This window comes from Paramormyrops kingsleyae, chromosome 10 (assembly GCF_048594095.1).
Source record: "Paramormyrops kingsleyae isolate MSU_618 chromosome 10, PKINGS_0.4, whole genome shotgun sequence".
NCBI classification, from domain to species: domain Eukaryota; kingdom Metazoa; phylum Chordata; class Actinopteri; order Osteoglossiformes; family Mormyridae; genus Paramormyrops; species Paramormyrops kingsleyae.
In genome coordinates this window covers 35,459,494-35,484,229 of record NC_132806.1, presented here as the reverse complement: position 1 = coordinate 35,484,229, position 24,736 = coordinate 35,459,494, and the positions used below count along the sequence as shown (strand labels likewise).

Here is a 24,736-nt window from a genome sequence, read left to right as displayed (position 1 = left end):
AGGCGCATGTTCCCCGAAGGCGCGTGCCCCCTGAAGGCGCATGTCCCCCAAAGGCTTTATCCCCCAAAGGCGTATGTTCCCCGTAGGCACATGTTCCCCGAAGGCGCATGTTCCCCGAAGGCGCATGTTCCCCGAAGGCAGGTGCCCCCTGAAGGTGTGTGTCCCCCAAAGGCTTTATCCCCCAAAGGCGCATGTTCCCTGTAGGGACATGTTCCCCAAAAGTGCATGTTCCCCGAAGGCACGTGTCCCCCAAAGACGCATGTTCCCCGAAGGCGTGTGCCCCCTGAAGTTGTGTGTCCCCCAAAGGCTTTATCCAACAAAGGCGCATGTTCCCCGAAGGTGCATGTTCCCCGAAGGCGCATGTTCCCCGAAGGTGCATGTTCCCCGAAGGCGCGTGTTCCCCGAAGGCGCGTGCCCCCTGAAGGTGTGTGTCCCCCAAAGGCTTTATCCCCCAAAGGCGCATGTTCCCTGTAGGGACATGTTCCCCGAAAGTGCATGTTCCCCGAAGGCACGTGTCCCCCAAAGACGCATGTTCCCACGAAGGCGTGTGCCCCCTGAAGTTGTGTGTTCCCCAAAGGCTTTATCCACCAAAGGCGCATGTTCCCCGAAGGCGCATGTTCCCCGAAGGCGCATGTCCCCCAAAGGCACATGTTCCCCAAAGGCACATGTTCCCCGTAGGCACATGTTCCCCAAAAGCGCATGTTCTCCGAAGGTGCATGTTCCCCGAAGGCGTGTGACCACTGAAGGTGTGTATCCCCCAAAGGTTTTATCCACCAAAGGAGCATGTTCCCCGAAAGTGCATGTTCCCTGAAGGTGTGTCCCCCCCGATGGCATGTATCCCTCAAAGGCATGTATCCCCCGAAGGCGCATATTCCCCGAAGGTGCATGTTCCCCGAAGGCATGTATCCCCCAAAGGCGCATATTCCCCAAAGGCGCATGTTCCCCAAAGGCACATGTTCCCCAAAGGCACATGTTCCCCAAAGGCACATGTTCCCTGAAGGCGCATATTCCCCAAATGTGCATGTTCCCCAAAGGCGCATGTTCCCCAAGGCGCATGTTCCCCAAGGCGCATGCCCCCTGAAGGCATGTGTCCCATAGTGCATGTCCCGTAACGCTCAGCAAGGGGGCTGACTGGACATGCATCAGCAAAGTACAAGACGATCCGACAGCATGCCCCTGATGTTGCTAACAAAAAGCACCACACCTCCAAATGCTGAATCCCGAAACACCAAGCCAGACCAAGGTATCACCAAGAGCACCTCCTATTGGCATGTCGTTCAGTGGCACAAAGTAGAAATATACAATCATCCACATTAAGTTGTGTCAAAATGAATCAATAAACACAACAGAAGCCCAATTAAATCTAAGCTGAGGAAATGGCAATTAAGCAAGAAAAGCATGCACAACCAATTTATTATGTATAGTAATTAAAATGACATTGTGGGGGTGATCTCGCCCAGTCAGCTTAAAAAGAGGGGATTCAGTTAATTAACAGATTGGGGAAAAGTAAAAATGATTACAGGAATATCAGTCTGTGCAGTGAGAATCAAGTGCATGTGCCGTGGGGTTAATTTTTCCAGGTACACATGTGAATGTGATCAAGATGTGAATACAGGAGCTTCCCTCACCTTAGATTATCCCCGCCATGTTTTTTTCTTACTTTCTTGTAATGTGAATTTAGTTCGTATCGAGACAGGAAAGGCGATGCAGCGCACTGGGCATTTTTAGTCGTGTGCCTTCAAATAGCTATAAGTTCCCATATGTGCGTTGTATGAGAGCATGTTTAACACTGGGTTATATGTATATCTATATGCTGCTGATGGCAAATTAGTCCCTCAGACAAGGTGAACATTAATTTAGCAAACATTCAGATGAGCGTACGACTAAGGGTGCTTGTCTTTCTTTGTATGAATGCCATGGTTCACATGTTTAATAGCAAATTTGTTTACGTAGATTTATGTTCCGTTTACCTTGGATATCATGCGATGCCTATGTTAATGTACAGGTGTATTAGTTTAGCCATGCAAAAGCCTATTGGTGTTACTTTATGTATTATAATTATTTATTGATGTTTGTTAAACTAGCAGGATGGAAACTGAAAGTCAAAATAAGTGGGACATTGTTTATTATTTGACACTGCAATCTGCACAATTTTTTATTACACATATACACTCACCTAAAGGATTATTAGGAACACCATACTAATACGGTGTTTGACCCCCTTTCGCCTTCAGAACTGCCTTAATTCTACGTGGCATTGATTCAACAAGGTGCTGAAAGCATTCTTTAGAAATGTTGGCCCATATTGATAGGATAGCATCTTGCAGTTGATGGAGATTTGTGGGATGCACATCCAGGGCACGAAGCTCCCGTTCCACCACATCCCAAAGATGCTCTATTGGGTTGAGATCTGGTGACTGTGGGGGCCATTTTAGTACAGTGAACTCATTGTCATGTTCAAGAAACCAATTTGAAATGATTCGAGCTTTGTGACATGGTGCATTATCCTGCTGGAAGTAGCCATCAGAGGATGGGTACATGGTAGTCATAAAGGGATGGACATGGTCAGAAACAATGCTCAGGTAGGCAGTGGCATTTAAACAATGCCCAATTGGCACTAAGGGGCCTAAAGTGTGCCAAGAAAACATCCCCCACACCATTACACCACCACCACCAGCCTGCACAGTGGAAACAAAGGCATGATGGATCCATGTTCTCATTCTGTTTACGGCAAATTCTGACTCTACCATTTGAATGTCTCAACAGAAATCGAGACTCATCAGACCAGGCAACATTTTTCCAGTCTTCAACTGTCCAATTTTGGTGAGCTCATGGAAATTGTAGCCTCTTTTTCCTATTTGTAGTGGAGATGAGTGGTACCCGGTGGGGTCTTCTGCTGTTGTAGCCCATCCGCCTCAAGGTTGTGCGTGTTGTGGCTTCACAAATGCTTTGCTGCATACCTCGGTTGTAACGAGTGGTTATTTCAGTCAAAGTTGCTCTTCTATCAGCTTGAATCAGTCGGCCCATTCTCCTCTGACCTCTAGCATCAACAAGGCATTTTCTCCCACAGGACTGCCGCATACTGGATGTTTTTCCCTTTGCACACCATTCTTTGTAAACCCTAGAAATGGTTGTGCGTGAAAATCCCAGTAACTGAGCAGATTGTGAAATACTCAGACCGGCCCGTCTGGCACCAACAACCATGCCACGCTCAAAATTGCTTAAATCACCTTTCTTTCCCATTCTGACATTCAGTTTGGAGTTCAGGAGATTGTCTTGACCAGGACCACACCCCTAAATGCATTGAAGCAACTGCCATGTGATTGGTTGATTAGATAATTGCATTAATGAGAAATTTAACAGGTGTTCCTAATAATCCTTTAGGTGAGTGTGTATATATATATATATGCATTATCTTATTTTGTTACTTTCTACTTTCAGAACCACACACACGTACAGGGCTTTGTTAACACCTGTTTCAAGTCTTTTATTAAAAGTTCCAGAGAACGCCTTCGAGGCATTCTTATTGGATGCACCACAATGGCCACACGTTTCTAACCAGACAGTAGTAGTAGGCTAGTTTCAGATATCTTCATAATAACCAGGGGTCCAAAGACAGATGTGCTTGGCTCCCAAAGACAGACAGAAAAGCAGAGATCCCAAAGACAGACAGACACGCCGGGATCCTAGTAACAGACAGACAAGCAGAGATCCCAAAGACAGACAGACACGCCGGGATCCTAGTAACAGACAGACATGCAGAGATCCCAAAGACAGACAGACACGCCGGGATCCTAGTAACAGACAGACATGCAGAGATCCCAAAGACAGACAGACACGCCGGGATCCTAGTAACAGACAGACATGCAGAGATCCCAAAGACAGGCAGACACGCCGGGATTCTAGTAACAGACAGACATGCAGAGATCCCAAAGACAGACAGACACGCCGGGATCCAAGTAACAGACAGACATGCAGAGATCCCAAAGACAGACAGACACGCTGGGATCCCAAAGACAGGCAGACATGCAGAGATCACAAAGACAGACAGACACGCTGGGATCCCAAAGACAGACAGACACGCCGGGATCCTAGTAACAGACAGACAGGCAGAGATCCCAAAGACAGACAGACACGCCGGGATCCCAAAGACAGGCAGACACGCAGAGATCCCAAAGACAGACAGACACGCCGGGATCCCAAAGACAGACAGACACGCCGGGATCCCAGTAACAGACAGACACGCTGGGATCCCAGTAACAGACAGACACGCTGGGATCCCAGTAACAGACAGACACGCTGGGATCCCAGTAACAGACAGACACGCTGGGATCCCAGTAACAGACAGACAAGCTTGGATCCCAAAGACAGGCAGATACACTGGGATCCCAGTGATAGACAGACATGCCAGGATCCCAATGGCAGCATCAACCATTACCCACAGGAACCTAAGGATGAGTGAAGTATTCTCACGGCTATGTGCAACAGCCAGACCCCTGCACAAGCAGCCTGGCACAGGTCCAGCCAGAATGGATGCACCGCAACCTGCCAGGGTCACCTCAGCCCCCTTCGGTGTGTCTCAATCCAGATAAAGTCACACATAGAGCTTGCAGCTGGGCGAGACCTATCAAAGTTACCCGAAACTCAAGGGGACTATCGAGGAGGGAGACCCCCCCTCCAAGCAAAGAGCTGTGAAGGGGAAGCAGATCCATGTGAATACAGGCAAAGCAGAGTGTTTTCCACTGTGTGCAAACTACAGAACAGAGCAAGTCTTAGGCAGTCAAAGGACACATTTAAAGCAAGCATATATTAGCTCAGGAAAACAAACACTATTTAATATTAGAACATATGCAGATTAAGAATAATACAATAAAAGCTTACAATAATTTCTTTTGCTCCCCAAAAAGTCACTGATACATTGGATGGCTAGATGAACACTGCTTCAGTTCCCAAACCTCTCCTCAGGGGAACCACAGCCATTTCATGCATTTGTTAAATTTCACCACTACTTCAAGTTATTTTTTAACTTAATGAAATAACTCAGTGAGATATTGATTAGCCAAACATAGTATGCTAATGGTCGAGTCAAAAAATACATCTTGGATGGTTGCTGTAAATACTGGGGTGACTTTGGGAGATGTTTTGAAATGGCTAAGCTGACACACTTTGACAGATATAAAATCATAGTTTTATACCACTATGAAGATCATTTTCACTCTTTGACTGCTGAAGATTTTTGCTCTGTATTGCTCTGATTATAACCCCCGTCCCCCATCTTTACCTATTTTTACAGCAAAAGTAAGGCAGGGATAGAAAATTCCCAGCATTTTTCTGAAATTCCCCAGATAAGGTTCTGTGAGTGCAGCACACATCCTGTGAGTTGGCTCCCGGCACGTTCCGTACCGCCATGTTTCCCCTCACCATCCGCTGCATGGCCACCTCAGTGCCGTTCTCATATGCACACTCCCCTAGTCAGGCCACGGTGAATGGCTCAGAATAAAGAACTTTTCTCAGCCTCTTCCTGGCTGCTGTATTGTCCTCTGTTTGATCTTCTTCCCAGCATGAGCTGTAAAAACAGATATGATTCATTTGACGGTCTGCCACAATCGTGCAGCCTGCATTTTGCGGCCCATTAACGCAGCGAGAGATTTCTTCTTTCCTGTTCCTCCTCCTCGAGGTATAAGGTTTGTGGGTGGAGTTATTGCTTCCATTCCCCACAGCTGTGAGCACTATGATGCTGTCACCTCCACAGACCTGACAGATACCCGGCAATGAAGAGGACAGGCAGGCCGAAGAGGGACACAAAGATGTACTCAGCCGCTACCCAAAGTAATTATTTTGTGGGTCCAAGAATACATTCTGTAGGTCCTACGTAAGCCCAGCCAGCATCGCCTTTGTGTAACACTCTGCACAGCTTCATAACTGATACTTTTTTATTGATCCCGGTGGGAAAGTTCTCCTTTACCTCCCCCAACTGTAGGGGGGAGCAAGCTGGCCATGAAGGGCAGCCTAGGGAGCTAGGGGTTAAGAGTCTTGCTGATGGACCCACAGACATGGTGAGACCAGGCTCAAACCAGCGACCTTCTGATCACAGACACAGAGGCTTAGCTCACTGAGCCACACGCTGCCCCCTGACCCAAGGCTAACGACATGGGTTTTATATGCATACACTTATGTCAAACTAAAGTAAAAAAAAAAAACAAGTTTTTATTACATTGTGGTCCCCAAAATGTAATTTAGACCTAATCCACACGAACACACTCACACACAGACCACAGCACCATGCGAAAAAGGCTGCGTTGACACGATGACATTTCTGCGGCTGGCTGAGAGGCTATCAGCTCTCGAATGTGGATCGTGCGATCGGCCACCCACGACTGGGCCCCTCACGCCGCCCAGAAGCCCCGAACCCCTGGCATTTCACACAGGTCGTCGCAAATGTCAAGGGCCGCCAGTCTCCGAGGCACAGAGACACCGATAAGCAGTCACACGGGTGGCAGGACATCCTGAGCGACACCCCCAGTGACCGGCGGGGTGCATCCGCATGGGTGGAGGGGCCAGGAAGAAATCGCTGGATTATGGAACATTAGTAAGAGAAAAAACTCTCTATTGGCTTAATAAAAATGTTACCAGTACTTCATGAGACTAAATGAAAAGTGCAGCCCTGAACCTTGCAGGTAATTGAGTGAGAGGGAATAAACGCCCACAGGAGCATGCCTGAAAATGATACCTAACCAAAAAGCAGGTGAAGATGTGCTGAAGGAGGAGGTAACAGCTGGCAAGATGGGGGTGGGGGGGTGGGAAAAGAGACAGGAGCGAGAGGGGAGAGAGACAAAGTTTAGGGGAGGGTGGAGAAGAGAGAAGGAGAAACAGATAAGGGTGTGGAGGGGGAGAAAGGAATAAGGGTGTGGGGAGGGGGAGAAGAGAGAAGGAGTAAGAGATAAGGGTGTGGAGGGGGGAGAAGGACAAAGAGATAAGGGTCTGGAGGGGGGGAGGGGGAGAAAGAGATAAGGGTGTAGAGAGGGGGAGAGGGGAGAGGGAGAAAGAGATAAGGGTGTGGAGGGGGGGAGGGGGAGAAAGAGATAAGGGTGTGGAGGGGGGGAGGGGGAGAAAGAGATAAGGGTGTAGAGAGGGGGAGAGGGGAGAGGGAGAAAGAGATAAGGGTGTGGAGAGGGGGAGAGGGAGAAAGAGATAAGGGTGTGGAGAGGGGGAGGGGGAGAAAGAGATAAGGGTGTGGAGGGGGGAGAAGGACAAAGAGATAAGGGTGTGGAGGGGGGGAGGGGGAGAAAGAGATAAGGGTGTAGAGAGGGGGAGAGGGAGAAAGAGATAAGGGTGTGGAGAGGGGGAGGGGGAGAAAGAGATAAGGGTGTGGAGGGGGGAGAAGGACAAAGAGATAAGGGTGTGGAGAGGGGGAGGGGGAGAAAGAGATAAGGGTGTGGAGGGGGGAGAAGGACAAAGAGATAAGGGTGTGGAGAGGGGGAGGGGGAGAAAGAGATAAGGGTGTGGAGAGGGGGAGGGGGAGAAAGAGATAAGGGTGTGGAGAGGGGGAGAAGGACAAAGAGATAAGGGTGTGGAGAGGGGGAGGGGGAGAAAGAGATAAGGGTGTGGAGAGAGGGAGAAGGAGAAAGAGATAAGGGTGTGGAGAGGGAGAAAGAGATAAGGGTGTGGAGAGGGGGAGAAGGACAAAGAGATAAGGGTGTGGAGAGGGGGAGGGGGAGAAAGAGATAAGGGTGTGGAGAGGGGGAGGGGGAGAAAGAGATAAGGGTGTGGAGAGAGGGAGAAGGACAAAGAGATAAGGGTGTGGAGAGGGGGAGAGGGAGAAAGAGATAAGGGTGTGGAGAGGGGGAGAAGGACAAAGAGATAAGGGTGTGGAGAGGGGGAGGGGGATAAAGAGATAAGGGTGTGGAGAGGGGGAGAGGGAGAAAGAGATAAGGGTGTGGAGAGAGGGAGAAGGACAAAGAGATAAGGGTGTGGAGAGGGGGAGAGGGAGAAAGAGATAAGGGTGTGGAGAGAGGGAGAAGGACAAAGAGATAAGGGTGTGGAGAGGGGGAGAGGGAGAAAGAGATAAGGGTGTGGAGAGGGGGAGAAGGACAAAGAGATAAGGGTGTGGAGAGGGGGAGGGGGAGAAAGAGATAAGGGTGTGGAGAGGGGGAGGCGGAGAATGAGATATGGGTGTGGAGAGGGAGAGGGGGAGAAAGAGAAAGGACATCCAAAATGCATTATTGCCGTTTAGTGGCTCCGCCTTTCTGGATGCGAGCAGCATGCTGCGACACAAAGATCATTCACATGAATAATCTAATTTCACTCGGAAAGGGGTGGAAATGTCCTTCGGGGTCTCAGCACCCTCAATTAAGAACTTCACACGGTTTTGGGCTACACACAGGGGTAATTTCACAGCCTTCCACGCTCCTGGAAGTCCAAATTAAAGCCCATTTGGTTCATGGGGGAAGAAAATTGCCATGGTGCCATTTTTACCTTCAAATGACAAAAAAAAAGCACTTAAGAGTTCTGAGAGCCTCCAAACCATACCCGCTAAGTAATGACACCTCCGGAGCAGCAGGGGGTGGGAACAGGCCACAGGGGGACAATTAATCCACCACTGCCACTAATCGTGAATGGCACAAACTGCATTGCAGCTAAAGAGCTCTGTACTGCCCCTGCAGGGTCCTAGTCACCCTGTTTTCAGGGAGAACATCCATAGTGCTGCTCCTCACCTGGGGCAACCTGTGCAGAGTCTAGACCTCCATGGAATAGCAGCTTATTAGCACGCTAACCCAGAGGGGGTGCCAGATTGCAGAGCAGCCAGCCGAACACAGTGTGCTTAAAGAGCCTGCCCTCTAACACCCCGGGTTTACACAAAGTGGGCAGCCAATTGGGGGCCATAGCCAAGGCAGTGGGGGCTCTCACTCAGCTAAAGTGGGGGGGGGGGGGGGGGGGGGTGTAACCCCAATTGCCTGGAGAGAACAAAAGAACAAAGATTATTTTGATAATCGATTAATCTGACGATTATTTTTTCCGATTAATCAATTATTGATCTTTTTTTTTCCCTAAGGTGAGAGTCAGCATAGTATGAGTATGCACAGGAGCACAGTAAATAAAACATACATAATCATTTTAAGTTAATGACTGCTGATCTAACAAAGCACAATGAAATTAAATAAATGGACATTGGGTGTTGCTGCCAAGTGCTGAGAATAAAATATTAATATACTATTTGTCCAGATATTAAATACTAGAGTTGTAGTCAAGACCACCTAAACCAAGGCCAAGTCCTGACAGGCCAGAGTGTGTCGAGACCGATACAAGAACCAAGACTGAAGGGCTGAGACAAAAACCAGGGCAGGGACTGAAGATTAGGAAATGTACATAATAATATAGTAATTGAAATATTTTAAATAAGATGAACATCAATCGCTGATTTTTTTTTCCCCAAGTAAGATAAAAATAAATAAATGCAGCACTTGAACCTAAACATGTACTGTAGCTCAGCAAGGTTTTTGTAAACTTTCTAAACATTTCTAATTTAGTCCAAATCATGGTTCTAATTAATATAATGTATTCAGTGCTCCAGTTTTTTAATGCAAAAGCACAGACTACCGCTGCGGCTACTAAGGATATTATTAAATAATTATCTAATGTTATTTAATGTTTATACACAGCACGCGAGCGAGTGTGTCTGCATTTATTACGGACAAACAAAGTAAAGATTTATTGCGGAGAAAAAGCCTTTTCCGCATTTTACGCTAAAAATGCGCCGGCTTGAGCTCTTGTGAAACGAGACGATTGGTGAGGAAAAAACCGTGAACGGCAGGCGGCAAATTTAGTTTTAAAACGTGTCCGGTTGTGTGCGCATATTACAGTGATGAACTGTAAATAAGATAACATAAGGCTATTTAATTTGTTTAATAAAAGGACAAGGTATAGACCCGTTCTATAGGAAAGGTAGCCTTAAATGACTTCTGTTGTTATCTGGCGCTATATAGAAAATAAAATTAAATAAAATTATAACTTGGGGCGCCCCCCTAATAGAATGGTAGGATAAACACTTTGTGGTATATGTAGCCACATTTGGTAATAGCAGATTGTGCTGACATCTTTCCCAGACAACCACGACTTCATATGTGTTCAAGTGCACACATGTGCGTGTGTGAAGGGGCTGGGCGGGTAACGCGGTCGGCAGTAACATCATTGGTTGTACTTGAAGTGAGAAGTTATCCAACCCGACAGTAAACGGCTCATTAACAGGAATATTCTCGGAGTTGTGGTCTCGAAATAAAATCCCGAGTCCATGACAAGATCGAGTACAAATACGGCTGATTCAAAGACAAGATCGAGACCTTCAAAAACTGGTCTTACTACAACATTTGATATCACTATAAATTTCTATCATGAAGAAATTAAGCAGTGGAGTAGTGGTAACAAGAAATTTAAGGTGGGTAAACTATATGCACAGCAGTAAAAACGATGGGTAACTATTTATATCCTTAACATTAGTGATCTCAAAAATGGTGAGTAAACGCTGTTTTGTAAATTTAAAAGGTGCGTAAACGGCGTTTATGTGCATTTACCCTCCGCTACACAACTGAATGAAGGATTTGCGTCTCCTTTTCCTTTTACGGCGGTCGGCATCCAGCTTAATGGTGCTTTACTGCCACCGCGACTTTGGTTACAGTAGCTCAAATTAGGGGGTGGCCACTGTACTTATGCCTATAATAACATAGACTCAACTAATCCATTATTAAATTAGTTGTCAACTATTTTAATAGTCGATTTTAATTGATTTAATCGATTAGTTGTTGCAGCCCTACAGAGCTGCACAAATCACGCCTTGAATGCGGCTGTGGGATGTGTTGTCTGCCGTCTCCACATCATCAGATAAATACGCGTGCTCGGGAGAGGGCTGCAGGTGGCCCGCGGGACAGATGGACATCTTTACGCTAGTCAGATTCCCGGCAGATCGCAGAGGGTCTGCGTCCTCTATCATGGGGCATGGGAGAGAGGCACGGCTGACCAACCCGTAATATGCCCCAGTCTGCTCCCTTTTAGAAAGCAAAGGGATAAAAATAAACCCTGAACACCCCCCCCCCCCCCCATCCCTTTGCGCTCTATGTCCTCGTCAGTCTCATGACCGGATGTGATGGATTAACGAGGAGGAGACTGCCCATCCCAATACGCAGCATTACAGTGCTCCGACAGCCATACGCCCTGGAATGACGACTGATTGTGCCACGTTGGGGGATGGGGAGGCAAAGAGGGCCAATGAAATGAAAACCCAACTGGGCTGCGGGTTTGAGTCAGAGCCCAGGTCTGCTCCTGGAACAACCCCCTGCACCCTGCTCTCCATAGGGCGCTGCCCAGGTTAGCCGGGCTCTGCGTGTGTGCGGTTCTAATGACCCTGGTTAGCCGGGCTCTGTGTGTGTGCGGTTCTGATGACCCTTTCTGCTTCGGCTGCTTGTGAGGCAGATCCCACAGCTGGCCTCAGCAGCTCATTTCAGAACAATGAGGAGTTTTTTTTTTTTTATGAGAAAATTGATGTAGAGACAGACAGTGAAGAAGCTTCATGGTGAACAATGTCATTGCGTATCAAAATCCATTTCTTAACTACAGCACGGTGCCCGCTTTGGGGTCAGGGGGGGCAAGGTTGGCAAGATGCAGGTGTGGGAAAGGCAAGGCCGGGCACCGCTGAGAGCGCCAAAATCACTGGCCTCGGGCAGCATCAAAATCCACACACCCAACCCGACAAGTGGGCAGCGAACTGGAAACACAGTAAAAGCTTAAAACAAAAATTGAATATCTGATAAGACAGAGCAGATTAACAAAAAAAAACAAAAATCATACTCACTGCCACTCTGTGATTACCTCACCAATGACATTATTACTATTACCAGTGTGACTCCAACATCTGATTCATTCTCCTCTAATGTATTACTGCCACTGACTCATTTTCAACCACACAAAGCAAATTAGACTCAAATTAAACAGCCAAACCTGCCTCAGAGCACGAGGACTGTTTCTGCAGCCAAATAGCGTTAAAAATGCCAATGTGTGGCAAATGCTGCCAAAACCTGCGACGACGCACCGCTGAAATGCTCCGCCTCAACCTCGCATCTCCGTTCCTTTTATTTAGTGTTTATATCAAAACGTCTACATTTTACAGAGATTACATTTCAGATTGATGTGTGCTTTGAAAATTAGGCCTTGGTTTGGTAGGATTTTGTTGTTGGTCTTATAATTATTATTTTTAGCATCTTGGCTGCATTACTTGCATTTATGTCAAGTCAGCAAAGACAGAAAATACAGATTTTAAGCTAAACCGGGAGTTTCAAACTTCATCAAAGTATTTCCCGCATCACAGGTATTAATATCACGAGCGTAGGAGGTCACCGTGACCTTCTGTCACCCTGACGGCACTTAGCACGCCGGCACGCTGAATTAGCAGCACAGACCTTGGCGTCTGTGCCACGGCGGGCGTGCTCAGCCTAGCATGTGTGCGGCAAGCTGCTCCTGACAGAGAGGGGGGCATCTCCGCCGGCTCTGAGGAGCGCCCCCGGGCCCTGCTCAGTCCTCCCTGCCATCTGAGCTCCTGACTTACCAAATCGAGGATAATTTAGCCTCATGAGGCTACCCGCTTACTGGCAGGGAAACCCCGCTTCTGGACTTTAACAGATCAGGGGAGGGGCTTTTCATCTTCAATTCAGGGAAACGCAAAATAAGATGGACACCAGCTCCAGAGATGGAGACTGAGGCATGTCAGGGGAACTAAGAAGCAGATGGGCAGAGAAAGGTCCGTCACTCTGCTGTACTTTATTCTCCGTAAGACAGTCAGGCTCCACCTGATCACGAAGACATTTAACCAGCCCAAGCAAAATCTCGAAATGATGTGATTCTCTCCAAGAGAGTTTAAGACTTCCAAGGCCACATCACAAAAAGAGGAAGGGACTGGGCTGGGCAATGCTTCCGTGAAGGACATCAGGAGACTGTTGGTTCAGATCCCAGGAGGGGCCGGCCCTACCGTATTAGGAAAGTCAGCTGAATAACAGAGTGAAATCTCCAAGTCATTCTGGATAAATGCAGCAGTTAAGCAATGGCAGCGTGTGGAAATGAAGGATAATCAGGGAGCAAGGTCGCCGTGGCGATGGCTCTGCCGCGGGACGGCCGCGGAGCCCCCGCGGGATGCTGCTCTCATTAGCATAATTCCACAGCTGGCTTTGCCAGTCACCATGGCAACGTGGCTGGCCTCTCCAGCAGACAGCTGCAACCTGCACGTGCCCGTCTGCATGGAGGAGACGTTTGTCATACCGCACTCCAGTGTTCAATACTGCCCCCATCTGCATGCACCTTGCAGGAATGGGTGCTGCCCCACCTCCAACGCACGCACACCCCCAGAGGTGGTCCTGTGAACTGCAGAAGACAGCAGAAGGGGGCTAGCTCTTCGGGCCACTGTCACAGCATTAGTGTTGCCACTGGCAACAAAGCACACGCGCTTAAAGCCGGCAAGGACGCTTGATACCGCGTAGCTGACCAAGCATGAATAATCACAATTGTGCGCAGGGCGAGAAGCTCTGGAGAGCATTTGTGCGCGTCCCGTCGCCCAATGGGATAGGAGCGTACCTGAGGCCACACCCACCACGGGCAGGCTGCGTCACCCCGAACCCCTCACATGTGGGACCTGCACACGGTCAGACCCTCACACAGCGAGCCCCCACCCCACCCATCTGAAAGGAACAAACGGCTTCCCTTAAATGCATTATTCAAACCTGCTTCCATTATTTCTTTAAAAGCGCGGGCAGACTGTTAGCCGCTGACAGGAACACGGCGCCCCCGAACGCTTCCCCCGGCGCCTGCGCTGTCATGTTCCAGAGCCGTCTGTTACGGGCGAGGGAGGCGAACATGACAAACAGTTTCGTGCCCGCTCCCCAGCCCTCGGGATCAGACCTAAAGGCTGCATTTCTTTAATCTTCGTTGCTTGAACAGGCACGTCTGGCCGGTTATGGCGCCCTTCTGGGGGCTGAACCCCACCCATGTGCCACACCTGCGTCAGGGAGCGCCACCCCCCTGGCCCGGCGTGTCACCGGATAGTGGCGGGCCAGGCCAGATGGAGCCAGAGGGACAACCTGTCGGGAGCGGCACGTGGGCCCTGCATCACCCCCTCGCCGGCTGGCGAGCGCCATCATGCCCCGCCCACCTCTACCACACTCACGCCACCAGCACCACGTCGCTGACCACGGCATTACAGGCAGACAAGGGGCAATAAATTGAGAATTCATGTCAAAGATGTTCACACAAAAGACAGTGGGAGGGCAAAATCAAGATGGTAACACAGGCAAGGAAACATGTGTGCATGCGTGCATGTTTGTGTGTGTGTCTCTGTGTATGTTTATGTGTGTGCTTATGTGTGTGCGTGTGCGTATGTCTGAGTGCTTGTTTGTGTGAGTGTGTATATGTGTGCTTATGTGTGTGCGTCTCTGTGCTTTTTTGTGTGTGTCTGTGTATGTCTGTGTGTGTCTGTATGTGCGTGTGAGTATAAGAATGACTGTGTGTACAGTAGACTGGGGAGTACCTCTGCTGTGAGAAATTGGAAGCTTGGTTGATAAGCAGCTCCCCTCACCGCACTTCACACAAAGAGAACAGAATACTCATGTGTTCACGGCAGAAAACTCATGTACGGAGTGCGGGATCACGCCAGAATACTCGCGTACGGTGTGCGTGATCACGCCAGAATACTCGTGTTCACGGCAGAAGCCGGGGGGCGCAGTTAGGGCCCGTTATCAGCAGCACTGATAAAGGAGAGTAATTCAGCAGCGTGCCTCCAGTAAATATTGGGCTTAGAGTAAAGTTGTAAGCCCTTGATAAAGGTGAGCTCTCAGCAAACAGCCGCATGATTCTGCTGCTATCATGCGCTAACGGTCCACACGGAGGCCGGGGATACAGGGCCAATGCCACGGAGACACCGGGAGCTTCACTGGCACGAGCCACGCACTCCTAGCACCAAAGCGGGCCGATCGCTCTGGGAAATGGGGACCCCCAGACAGCTGGCACCTGTCCTGGCACAGGCCGATAGAGACAAAGTGCACCTGCTCCCATAAAAACATGGCATCTACCCCTCAGATGTTACCATTTTCAGACCTGGAGGGGAGAGATGAGCCTGATTGAGATGTAAGCCGGGGGCAGACGGGAGGGGGGGATACATGGAAGTGGGGCTCTCCAGCCAGCTGCCCCTGTGCCGTTGCCACGGCGATGCACGCAGGATTCGGCCGCCCCAAATCTGCCGTCCCACGCACCAAGATCGCCTCTAATCTCAAAGTCGTTTATTTTTAATACCTAGAAACTTCTTTGTTCCCCCTCTGATCTCCATCGGCGCCTGATTTGCACTAACGCATGAACAAACATGTAATCAACAAAATTAAAACAATAAATAAAAGGTGAGATTCAGCTGCTGATTGGGCGATGGCGCAGAAATGCGGGGAGAGCAGGGCCTGGGTTCGGCCCCCGGGGGACTTCGCACAGAGGATTCTCGCTGCACAAATTAGTGCCCTTCTTTTATTGCTGCAGAGAGGCAGCCAAATGAATAAGACTTTCCCAGCGATGTCGCTGGCAAGTTCTGGTAGCGGCGAGCCGGGTACAACGGCCTGGGGACGTGCTGGGGACGTGCTGGGGACGTGCGGATCAGAGGGGTCAGGCTGGGGGGGATGTGTTGCCTCTGTGGGGATGCGATTTGCCGCTTTTATCTTTTATGAGATTACCCCTGGCCCCCACCGGCCCGACAAACAGCTAAAGCTTTTCCATCCGCAAGGGTAGGAGTGTCACATTCAGGAAGAGTGGTAGAGGAGGACAGCACTCATGCTGATGTAGAACGAGGAAGAGAGCTGGTGTCCTGCCTCAGGAATCCCTCCCCCCTTCATCATGGCGTCTCACTGCCCCTGATATTCTACACAGAGCGCCTGACAGTTACAGCGCAGTAAGAAGGATGGACACCACCCCAAGCAGATGGGGGTGCGATCCGCTGACACGGGGCGGAGTCAACACTCCAGGGGTGGAATGAAGACCCCTCCGCTTACATCCAGTGCGTCAGGGGACCGGAAATCGGCGTGTAACTGCCCCCACCCTGCCCTTACAGCATGAGAACACAGCATCTCCTGCTTTCGCTAGGCCCCCCGTCACATGGGCCTGACCTCCAAGCTTTATGAGGCACCACTGGCAGTGAGCTCATACCACTGGCAGTGAGCTCATACCACTGGCAGTGAGCTCATACCACTGGCAGTGAGCTCATACCACTGGCCGTTGTGCCTCTGTACGTTTCTGGGTCTCTCTAGCCGTGATAACATAAATGAGTTCCCCATGGCAGCATTCGCTGGTTGATTGTGGTACGACAAATAGATCCTCAACATACAAATGGAGTTGGTTAGACGCTCAGCTGATTAGAAGATCAGATGCAATAATTTCAACCGACGAATAAAATAAATAAAGTATAAATAACGAAGTCAAAGTTCAAAATCAGCTGCCGGATTCATCACCCTGCTGGGTACACTGAGCTATACAGGTGATTCAAACAGACATTACCAGTCAATCGCTGATGGGCTCTGAGCCAGTGGCAGGATGTACGTGTCTCACACTGAACAATGTAAGGAACAGAAAGGAATAGATCACAGGCAGTAACACGGGAGGTGGGTGGTGGGCATGAGCCACATAGGGTAGGGTGGGTGGGGCGGGGGACAGACCTTGTCGGGAATACTCGTCAGCTTCGCGGTGCACAAGCTCAGCCATGCAGCCCCCGTAGTGCAGGCGGGAGTCCTGGTCGTAGGCCTTCAGCGTCTCGCTGGAGCTGTAGGATTTCTGTGTCGGCACACGGCACTCCTCGCTGTCCAGCGATGACGTCGTGAACTGGAACTCCTTCCCACAACGGCTCCGGGTCAGGGAGCGGTGCCGGCGGTCCTTCAGGTCCATGACCCCCGGTGGGGGGAGTGGCGGGGGTTACCGCCGGCTCTCAGTGCAGCGCTGCTCAGTACCCTGCAGGAAGCAGAAAAGCGTGCTGATCATTATATGGCCGCTTTGTGCCAGGGCCCAGAATCCTGCTCGGCACTTGACATCTGGGTCTACATTGGGGACTGGGAGCAGGCGGCACAAAATGAGTCCCAACAACACGGAGCCTCCACAGGTGTGTGCCTCAGACGGTGGGTTAAGCGTTGGAGTGGCCAACAACTCTTGGACAGAAAATCTGTTCCGGCGCGGCGCAGATAATAACACCTCGCCGAGAGCACGCGTCAAGGCGCCCAGTGCCCGTGAGGACCGGTGACACGCCGCCGGAAGGACAGGAGGGGAGAGCAAATGACTTCGGGGCATCGCTGGTCTCCTACTCATTATCACGGCAAAGAGGAACCTCGCTCCCCCCGTTGGGGTGACAGAAGGATAATCGCAGAAATCTGGACCCCGCTGGAGTGGAGCGGGCATACCGCCTGCATGGGGCCGCCCACGCCCACCCACCGGCCGCCCGCTCCACGCTGGCGCTGCCGCTAAGCCGGCCTCATGCGGCACCCACGGGGCCCCGGTGCCTCTCAGCTGCATATGTCAGAAGTAGTCATACGCATCCCGTCACATATGCTCACCACGGAAACGCAGATCGGAGGCAAATCTCCCCCTGCCCGCATCTCCGCAGCTCAGTAACCAAATAGTTATATTTATAAGTTGTTTTTATCCACAGAGGCTTACACTTGGCCAGTTTGTACAGATATTTTAATGCTGAGCCGTCGTTACTGAAGGCTGTTACGGAAGGGGTAACATTTAGGTCAGAGCACATAACCGTTTGCGGACAGTTATTACTTGCTGAGCTATGTGTTCATCCTGGCCATGAAACAATACCAGATCAAACCTGCAAAGCAACAGACCCTGCATGCTCAGGACAGACCTCATGTGCTCAGGAGAGATCCCATGTGCTCAGGACAGACCCTGCCTGCTCAGGACAGACCTCATGTGCTCAGGAGAGATCCCATGTGCTCAGGACAGACCCTGCCTGCTCAGGACAGACCTCATGTGCTCAGGACAGACCCCATGTGCTCAGGACAAAAACCGACTGCTCAGGGCAGATTCCGGGTGATCAGGGCAGATCCCGCGTGCTCAGGGCAGATCCCGCGTGCTCAGGGCAGATCCCGCGTGCTCAGGACAGACTTAGGTCAGATCTCTGGATACCATCCAGGCAAACATCTTGAGGGATGAAGCTGGCGTGGAACCCCCTCCATCCAAAAGAAAAAAAAAACAAAAGAAAATGACATGGAAAAAAGAATCCCATTACAGCTCACTATCGCACGTTTATAGGACACAAACAAAAAAGAATCATTAGGTTATAATTTGCAACTGAGCCTGCTAATTACCTGCTGGGAGAATGAGCCAGGCATCCTAAGTGGGGGGGGCTGGGGCCAGTCAATACTTTTAATAAGGATTCATTAAAAACAGTCTCAAGGTCATGCTGAAATTTGCTCCACTATGTCCACTGATTAAGAGCTGCTATTAGCGCTCGTAAGAGCCTCATTACACAGAAAGCAGTGGTCAGAAGATACCATTACACGTTTAATGATAATGTATTTACCGTATTTGTTGCAACAGTCAGCCATGCTGCCAACTGGCCAGATAGGTGCTTCAGGGAGCAGGTGAGAGGGGTGGGACCATTTCACCACGCATGAGCTCCCCACCCGACATGTCTGACACCACAGACGGAGGCCCGGCTCGGACCGCGGCCCACAGGCCTGCCTCTGCCCAGTGCTTGCACGTGTGCAGCAGCCGTGAATAAGGCCCCCGCGTTCCCGGCCAGGTCAGCGCAGCGCACATGATGGGGGCTACAGGTCAACATGATGCCACTGCCACAGACACGGGCTGCTCCTGTCGCTACTCCGCAGCCTTTGAGGAGTGTCAGCAGAGAGGGGGGAGGTAGCCCCAGCCAAAGCTTTGAAGCGAGCACAGATTTACAGGCCGCGAGCGTAACAAAGACCTGAGATGCGCGCAGGGGGCTGGACCAACCGGGTATGCCATCAATCTCAGCCAATCACGTAAGGCCCCTCAAGGTTAAAGATATAACATTCTCACTGTCGACCGGGTGCGTGTCCTGAGAGTGACTGCCGTATTGTGATATGTTAGTGATCAGCCTTCAAGAATTTAACAGCTTATTTGCCTAATTTATTTGACACGTTGCTGAATGTGGACAGAGGCAGAACTGTTTGGGTTCAGAGGGAAATACGGGGGTGGACAGTGGGTGTCACATATTCACAGGCGTGAGCTGAGTCTGGAATCACAAGGCAAGAAAACGCTGCACACAGGTTTAAACCTTTGAGAAAGAATATGAGCGTTTCTAAACAGCTCCAAGAGATGGGATTAGTGCAAAGAAAACAAGGTATCCAGTCAACCTAAGAAGGGAAACACAAATATCACCAAAAAGCAAAATGGTTACGTTCTGAGTCCATCAGCCTTTGTCTAAATAGTATCGGAGCCACACTGAGGGACACAGGGAATTTTCTGGCCCTTCCCTCTGCAAATATGGACACGTTCTGCTGCCAAATCCTTTCATCCCTGAGCTTCGAGACGCAATAAAACCGGACGTTTCTGCTCTTTGCCATTTCAGCACTCAAAGCAGTACACATCAAAAACAAAGCAGTCAGAAAGGCTATCCCCTCCATTCTGCACATCCAGGGCCCCCTCCCCAAGGAATAGACAATAAACGTCATGTTTCGTGTGTGTGTATGTGTGCCCCCGTGTTACCCGTGTCCATCGGTGGGGAGCTAGAGAATCAGGTGGCTTTATGTCACTTTAGGGGACACTAAAGGCGTTTCGTATTTTTTACGAGAGGACAAAGCATCAAAAAAAAATCAATTTCTTTTTATTGGTTACGCTGTTGCCCACTTCTGCGTTCTTGCCTGCTTGCTGGGCAAAAAATATTTAATTGGCAATCTGGTGACTCTATAGCAGAGTGGGGGGGGGGGGGTATTTTAAAGTGTAGAACAACAGCGCTTCCTGAAAACGAGCCACTGTCGCCTTGTAAATACGTTGCACTGTGCTGGTGCTCCTGACCGCGAGGATCAATCGATGCGCCATTTTCCTTCCCTGTCCATGCTAGAATTCTGGAAGAAAGAATTATCCCAAGAGCTTGCAGATTCAGGCCCATGCAAATTCGTTCTCACTTTCATCACTTAAGAATAAAAAACGGATTCAGGTTCACACAGAAACCTTTAGACTTAATTAAATGCACTGATACCTTGTTGGATATTTCGGAGACTATTGAGGTCTCCTTACCTGATTAAGAGTAACGTGCATAGCAGAGAGGTGAAGATTCTCACTTTTCATTAAAGGGAAACTGGCATACAACTGTGCAATAATGCCGAATCAGGCCCGAAACATGCAGAACCGTGTAAGGGGCGTGCCAGCTGTCTGCGATGAGGTAATCCATGCTCGTTTGTGGGAAGGGGGGGGGGCATACAGACCAGAGAACTGTGCAGGGATGGTGCCTCACCTGTCAAGCAGGGAGCCAAGGTCGTGTTACACAGAAACCGCATCACATTTCATTACATGGTTCATAAACAATTTGTCAAACACAGAAAACCCTTTTTCCTAATAATGTAGAAAAATTGGAATTTTTTGTTTATGGGGTAAATGAGGTGCTCGCTAACGTTCATAAATGTAACACTGGGATTAGCTTCCTCTGACTTTAGCCGACGCCACGGCACATTTTCTGGAAAGAAACAAGGAAGCGGAACAGAGGTGTTGCTTGACAAACCCAGCTGTACCTTGACATTTTTACCGTAAAAACTGCGGATCAGCTAAGTCCATTTCACACACAACTCTGATTTTCCACTTCCCAGAAGATAAGGCAGCTAATCGTCTTAACAAGTTGTGTTGAGTGTGACCGTAACCATTTCTGGACCAGGACCATATACCCATATAAAAATGTAGGTGACCGGAACCTCCCCCAGTCTATACGGCTCCCTGACACATGCAGATTAAAGTCTAGCCTCCAGCAGAGCGCTGTGCAAACAGACTCTAGTGTATATTTGTAAGGACAGGCCCCAGTGGATACAATGCTGTATGTACATTAGTGCTACACTATCTAATCTTTTTTTTTTGTCTCCCAGTACACAAACACATCCCAGGAAACTCCACTGCTCACTCCATTGACTACAAAAAGCTCCTACTAGGCATTAAACCCTATGGGACAGCAGAAAATCGGTGCCATTTATTAAGGGAACCTTAATTCTTCACTGGGCTGATATGCTTGCCTTTATCTACGGTGAGGACAGCTCTGGGGCAGAGAGCGGGTCACCCAGCATGCAGCACCCCTGCAATCGCTAGGGTTAAGGGTCGTAATCTAGGGCACAACATTACTACCAGCTACGAACTGGATGAGATACACGACGCCTGTTATAGACATGGATACACCTGAGATCGGGATTCAAACATGAAGTATTCACAGCTTGATCACCAGCCGAGGCTGTACCCTGTCATCAACATGAACGCCTAACGCTCACCTTCACGTCATACATAAAAAACTAAACAAAAAACAAACGCAGATGAGAATGTGCAGAAAGAGGGAGCCCTTCTGGGTGCCTGAGCCAGAACCCTGTTATCCCATCACAGGGCGCTAAGAGTTTTATTCCTGCGTGGCTAAACAGTGGATTCAGCATCTAGCAGCGAACTTCCAGAATTCCAAGTAAGCAAATGCAGGTGTGTCTTTATGTCATAATCAAACAACGAAATTCCTGGAGAACACTATAACCTATTATTTCCCAACTGGTATACATACACGCAGGCAGGAGTAAGCGTCAAAGAAAATACACGCACACAATGACACGTCATAGATGGGATCCCTGTGCAAGGAAAGCAGATTGTAGCTGTTTTGTGTGAAATAGATGAGGAGAAAACATGAGCGAGTGTGTGTGTGTGTGTATGACAGCTTGGACGTTTGAAAATGTATTATTTATAGTGCAATTGCCCTGTCTTCAACCCCATCATGAAGCCAATCCTATTGTATGGAGCTGAGACCTGGAGAACCACCGCAAACACCATGAAGAAAATCCAGGTCTTTATAAATACCTGCCTGAGAATGATACTCAAGATTCACTGGCCAGATAAGATCAGCAATGAAGAACTGTGGCTAAGAACTAGGCAACAGCCCGTTGAGGAGGACAACCTTCAGAGACGCTGGCGATGGATAGGACATACCCTTCGAAAGCCTGCTGCTAATATCACAAGACAGGACCTCACCTGGAATCCCCAGGGGAAGAGGAAGAGGGGTCGGCCTAGAAATACGTGGCGCCGCGACCTGAATACAGACGCAAAACAGTTGGGAAAGACATGGGGACAGCTGGAAAGACTGGCTCAGAATCGAGATGTCTGGAAAAAGCTGATTGACGGCCTATGCCCCCGCCGGGGCCACAGGCGGTGAAGCCCTGTGCACCTACTCTATGGCTTAATGTCCTGGAAACACTAAAATAATAACAGTGTCCTCAATGCCGCCTGCCAGCACATTTAGGCACAGACAGGGATCAGGCTGCCCCCTCCCCCCAGTCAATCTAGACTGAATGGGCAATACCCCTCCCCCAAATCACACCATCAGTAATTAATCATGTCCAATTTTGAGCAGGGCAGAACATCAGGATGGAACCAGTTCAGCTGGAACATCAGGTGAGGGTCGAGTCCAGATCCAATGCTGGGACTGGTCCTGGAGGACTGGGACTGCCTGGCAGTGCCCCAAGCCCTCCACACCTCTATCCCCACCTGTCACTGCCTCTGTGCCTGCTCCTTCCATACCTCTTTTCCCACCTACTTCGCACTCCCGTCGCCACCACTGTCCCTGCCCCTTCTGCACCTGTCGCTGCCTCTATCCCTGCTTCCTCCGCACTTCTGTCACTACCTCTGTCCCTGCACCTTCCACACCTCTGTCGCCACCTGTTCCCACCCCTCCACACCTCTGTCCCCGCCTGTCCCCACCCCCTCCACACCTCTGTCCCCGCCTGTCCCCACCCCCTCCACACCTCTGTCCCCGCCTGTTCCCACACCCTCCACACCTCTGTCCCCACCTGTTCCCACCCCCTCCACACCTCTGTCCCCACCTGTCCCCACCCCCTCCACACCTCTGTCCCCACCCCCTCCACACCTCTATCCCACCTGTTCCTACCCCCTCCACACCTCTATCCCACCTGTTCCTACCCCCTCCACACCTCTATCCCACCTGTCCCTACCCCCTCCACACCTCTATCCCACCTGTCCCCACCCCCTCCACACCTCTGTCCCCACCCCCTCCACACCTCTGTCCCCACCCCCTCCACACCTCTGTCCCCACCCCCTCCACACCTCTGTCCCCACTCCCTCCACACCTCTGTCCCCACCTGTTCCTACCCCCTCCACACCTCTGTCCCCACCTGTTCCCACCCCCTCCACACCTCTGTCCCCACCTGTTCCCATCCCCTCCACACCTCTGTCCCCACCTGTTCCCACCCCCTCCACACCTCTGTCCCCACCTGTTCCTACCACCTCCACACCTCTATCCCACCTGTTCCTACCACCTCCACACCTCTATCCCACTTGTTCCTACCCCCTCCACACCTCTATCCCACCTGTTCCTGTACCACCTCCACACCTCTATCCCACTTGTTCCTACCCCCTCCGCACCTCTGTCCCCGCTGCAGTCCCTGCACCCTCTGTGCCTTTGTTGCCGCCTCTGTTCTCGCCCCCTGCTAACCTCTTTTGCCATTGTGCCCTTCTGTCCTCCAGGCAGGCCATAACAGGTTGTGCTGACCGTAATGGCCTGATCCGGGATTCAGATTCAAGCAGCATGGCCAAAAGGCGGGAGATAAATGTCAGCCACAAATTGCTAATTCATGTGCTCTCTTCCCAAGTTTCAGCGGCCGCCGGACGTGCCAACAGCGGAGCCCTACCACTCCCAGCAGGCACAGCAGATTAACCAGGCATGTGTTTCTTTGTTTCCAACAAGCTGCTAGTTCCTATTACCCAGCTGCACATGTGGGCAGGGGGCACGGCACTCCAGCCTCACTGTAGGAGGACCGCGTTGGCTGCCAGCTGCTTGTCCCAACCCTGTCCATCGGCGTCCTCAGGTGGCAGGGCCGAGACCTCGTCTCTCAAGTGAGTTCCTGGTGACCCATGAGGCACCGCTGCCGTTTGTTAGACTAATCCTAAAGTCTACATTCAGAAGAGTCTGGAAAAAGGCCTTTAATCAACAGAACAAAAGAGATTTGAGGGAGAGGTCAAGTGGGTAGGCGGGCATGGGCTGTGGTGGTTGTGTGACATCACAGCTGGAATGATGGGGGTGCTAACAGGCGCCGTAATTGAGGCTTGACTGGGCGGTTATGGTAGGAAACCAACCAGCAAGTCAATCTCCCTCCTCTCTTCTCCAGGGCATGACACACTCCAACCCATTTTACATATAGGTGAAGATCGGGCTGAAGATCACATTGAATGTGACGAGTTAACATATTTAACTGTTACACCACCAAGTGTCCAGCAGTGTAACTGCAGCTCTGGACTCAAACCTAACACAGCCGCATATGGCTCAGGCGACAAGAAGCAGATCACTCTGTCAGTGTGAGTGAACTTTACCGGGGATTGTTCACGGGCCCCTGAAAAAGGCCACAGCTGAATGGACACTGTGGCGACCTGTCAGCCCCGGTCTCCACGCGGGCTTAGCACTCGCCAACGGCACAGCGTGATGCCGCCGTCACGGGAGCGAGCTGCCACGCCGGGC

The 24,736-nt window shown here is 50.3% G+C and overlaps 1 protein-coding gene across 1 annotated transcript in view; it reads right to left on the bottom strand.

Moving 5' to 3' along the window:
- LOC111848931 (teneurin-2-like) overlaps positions 1 to 24,736 on the bottom strand; it is an 84,704-nt gene that overhangs the window by 5,768 nt on the left and 54,200 nt on the right. Inside the window, exon 2 of the mRNA XM_023821320.2 lies at positions 16,719 to 17,007. Within this exon, the coding sequence (XP_023677088.2) occupies positions 16,719 to 16,944 (226 nt within the window). The 5' untranslated portion in view covers positions 16,945 to 17,007. The remainder of the gene's footprint in view (positions 1 to 16,718; positions 17,008 to 24,736) is intronic.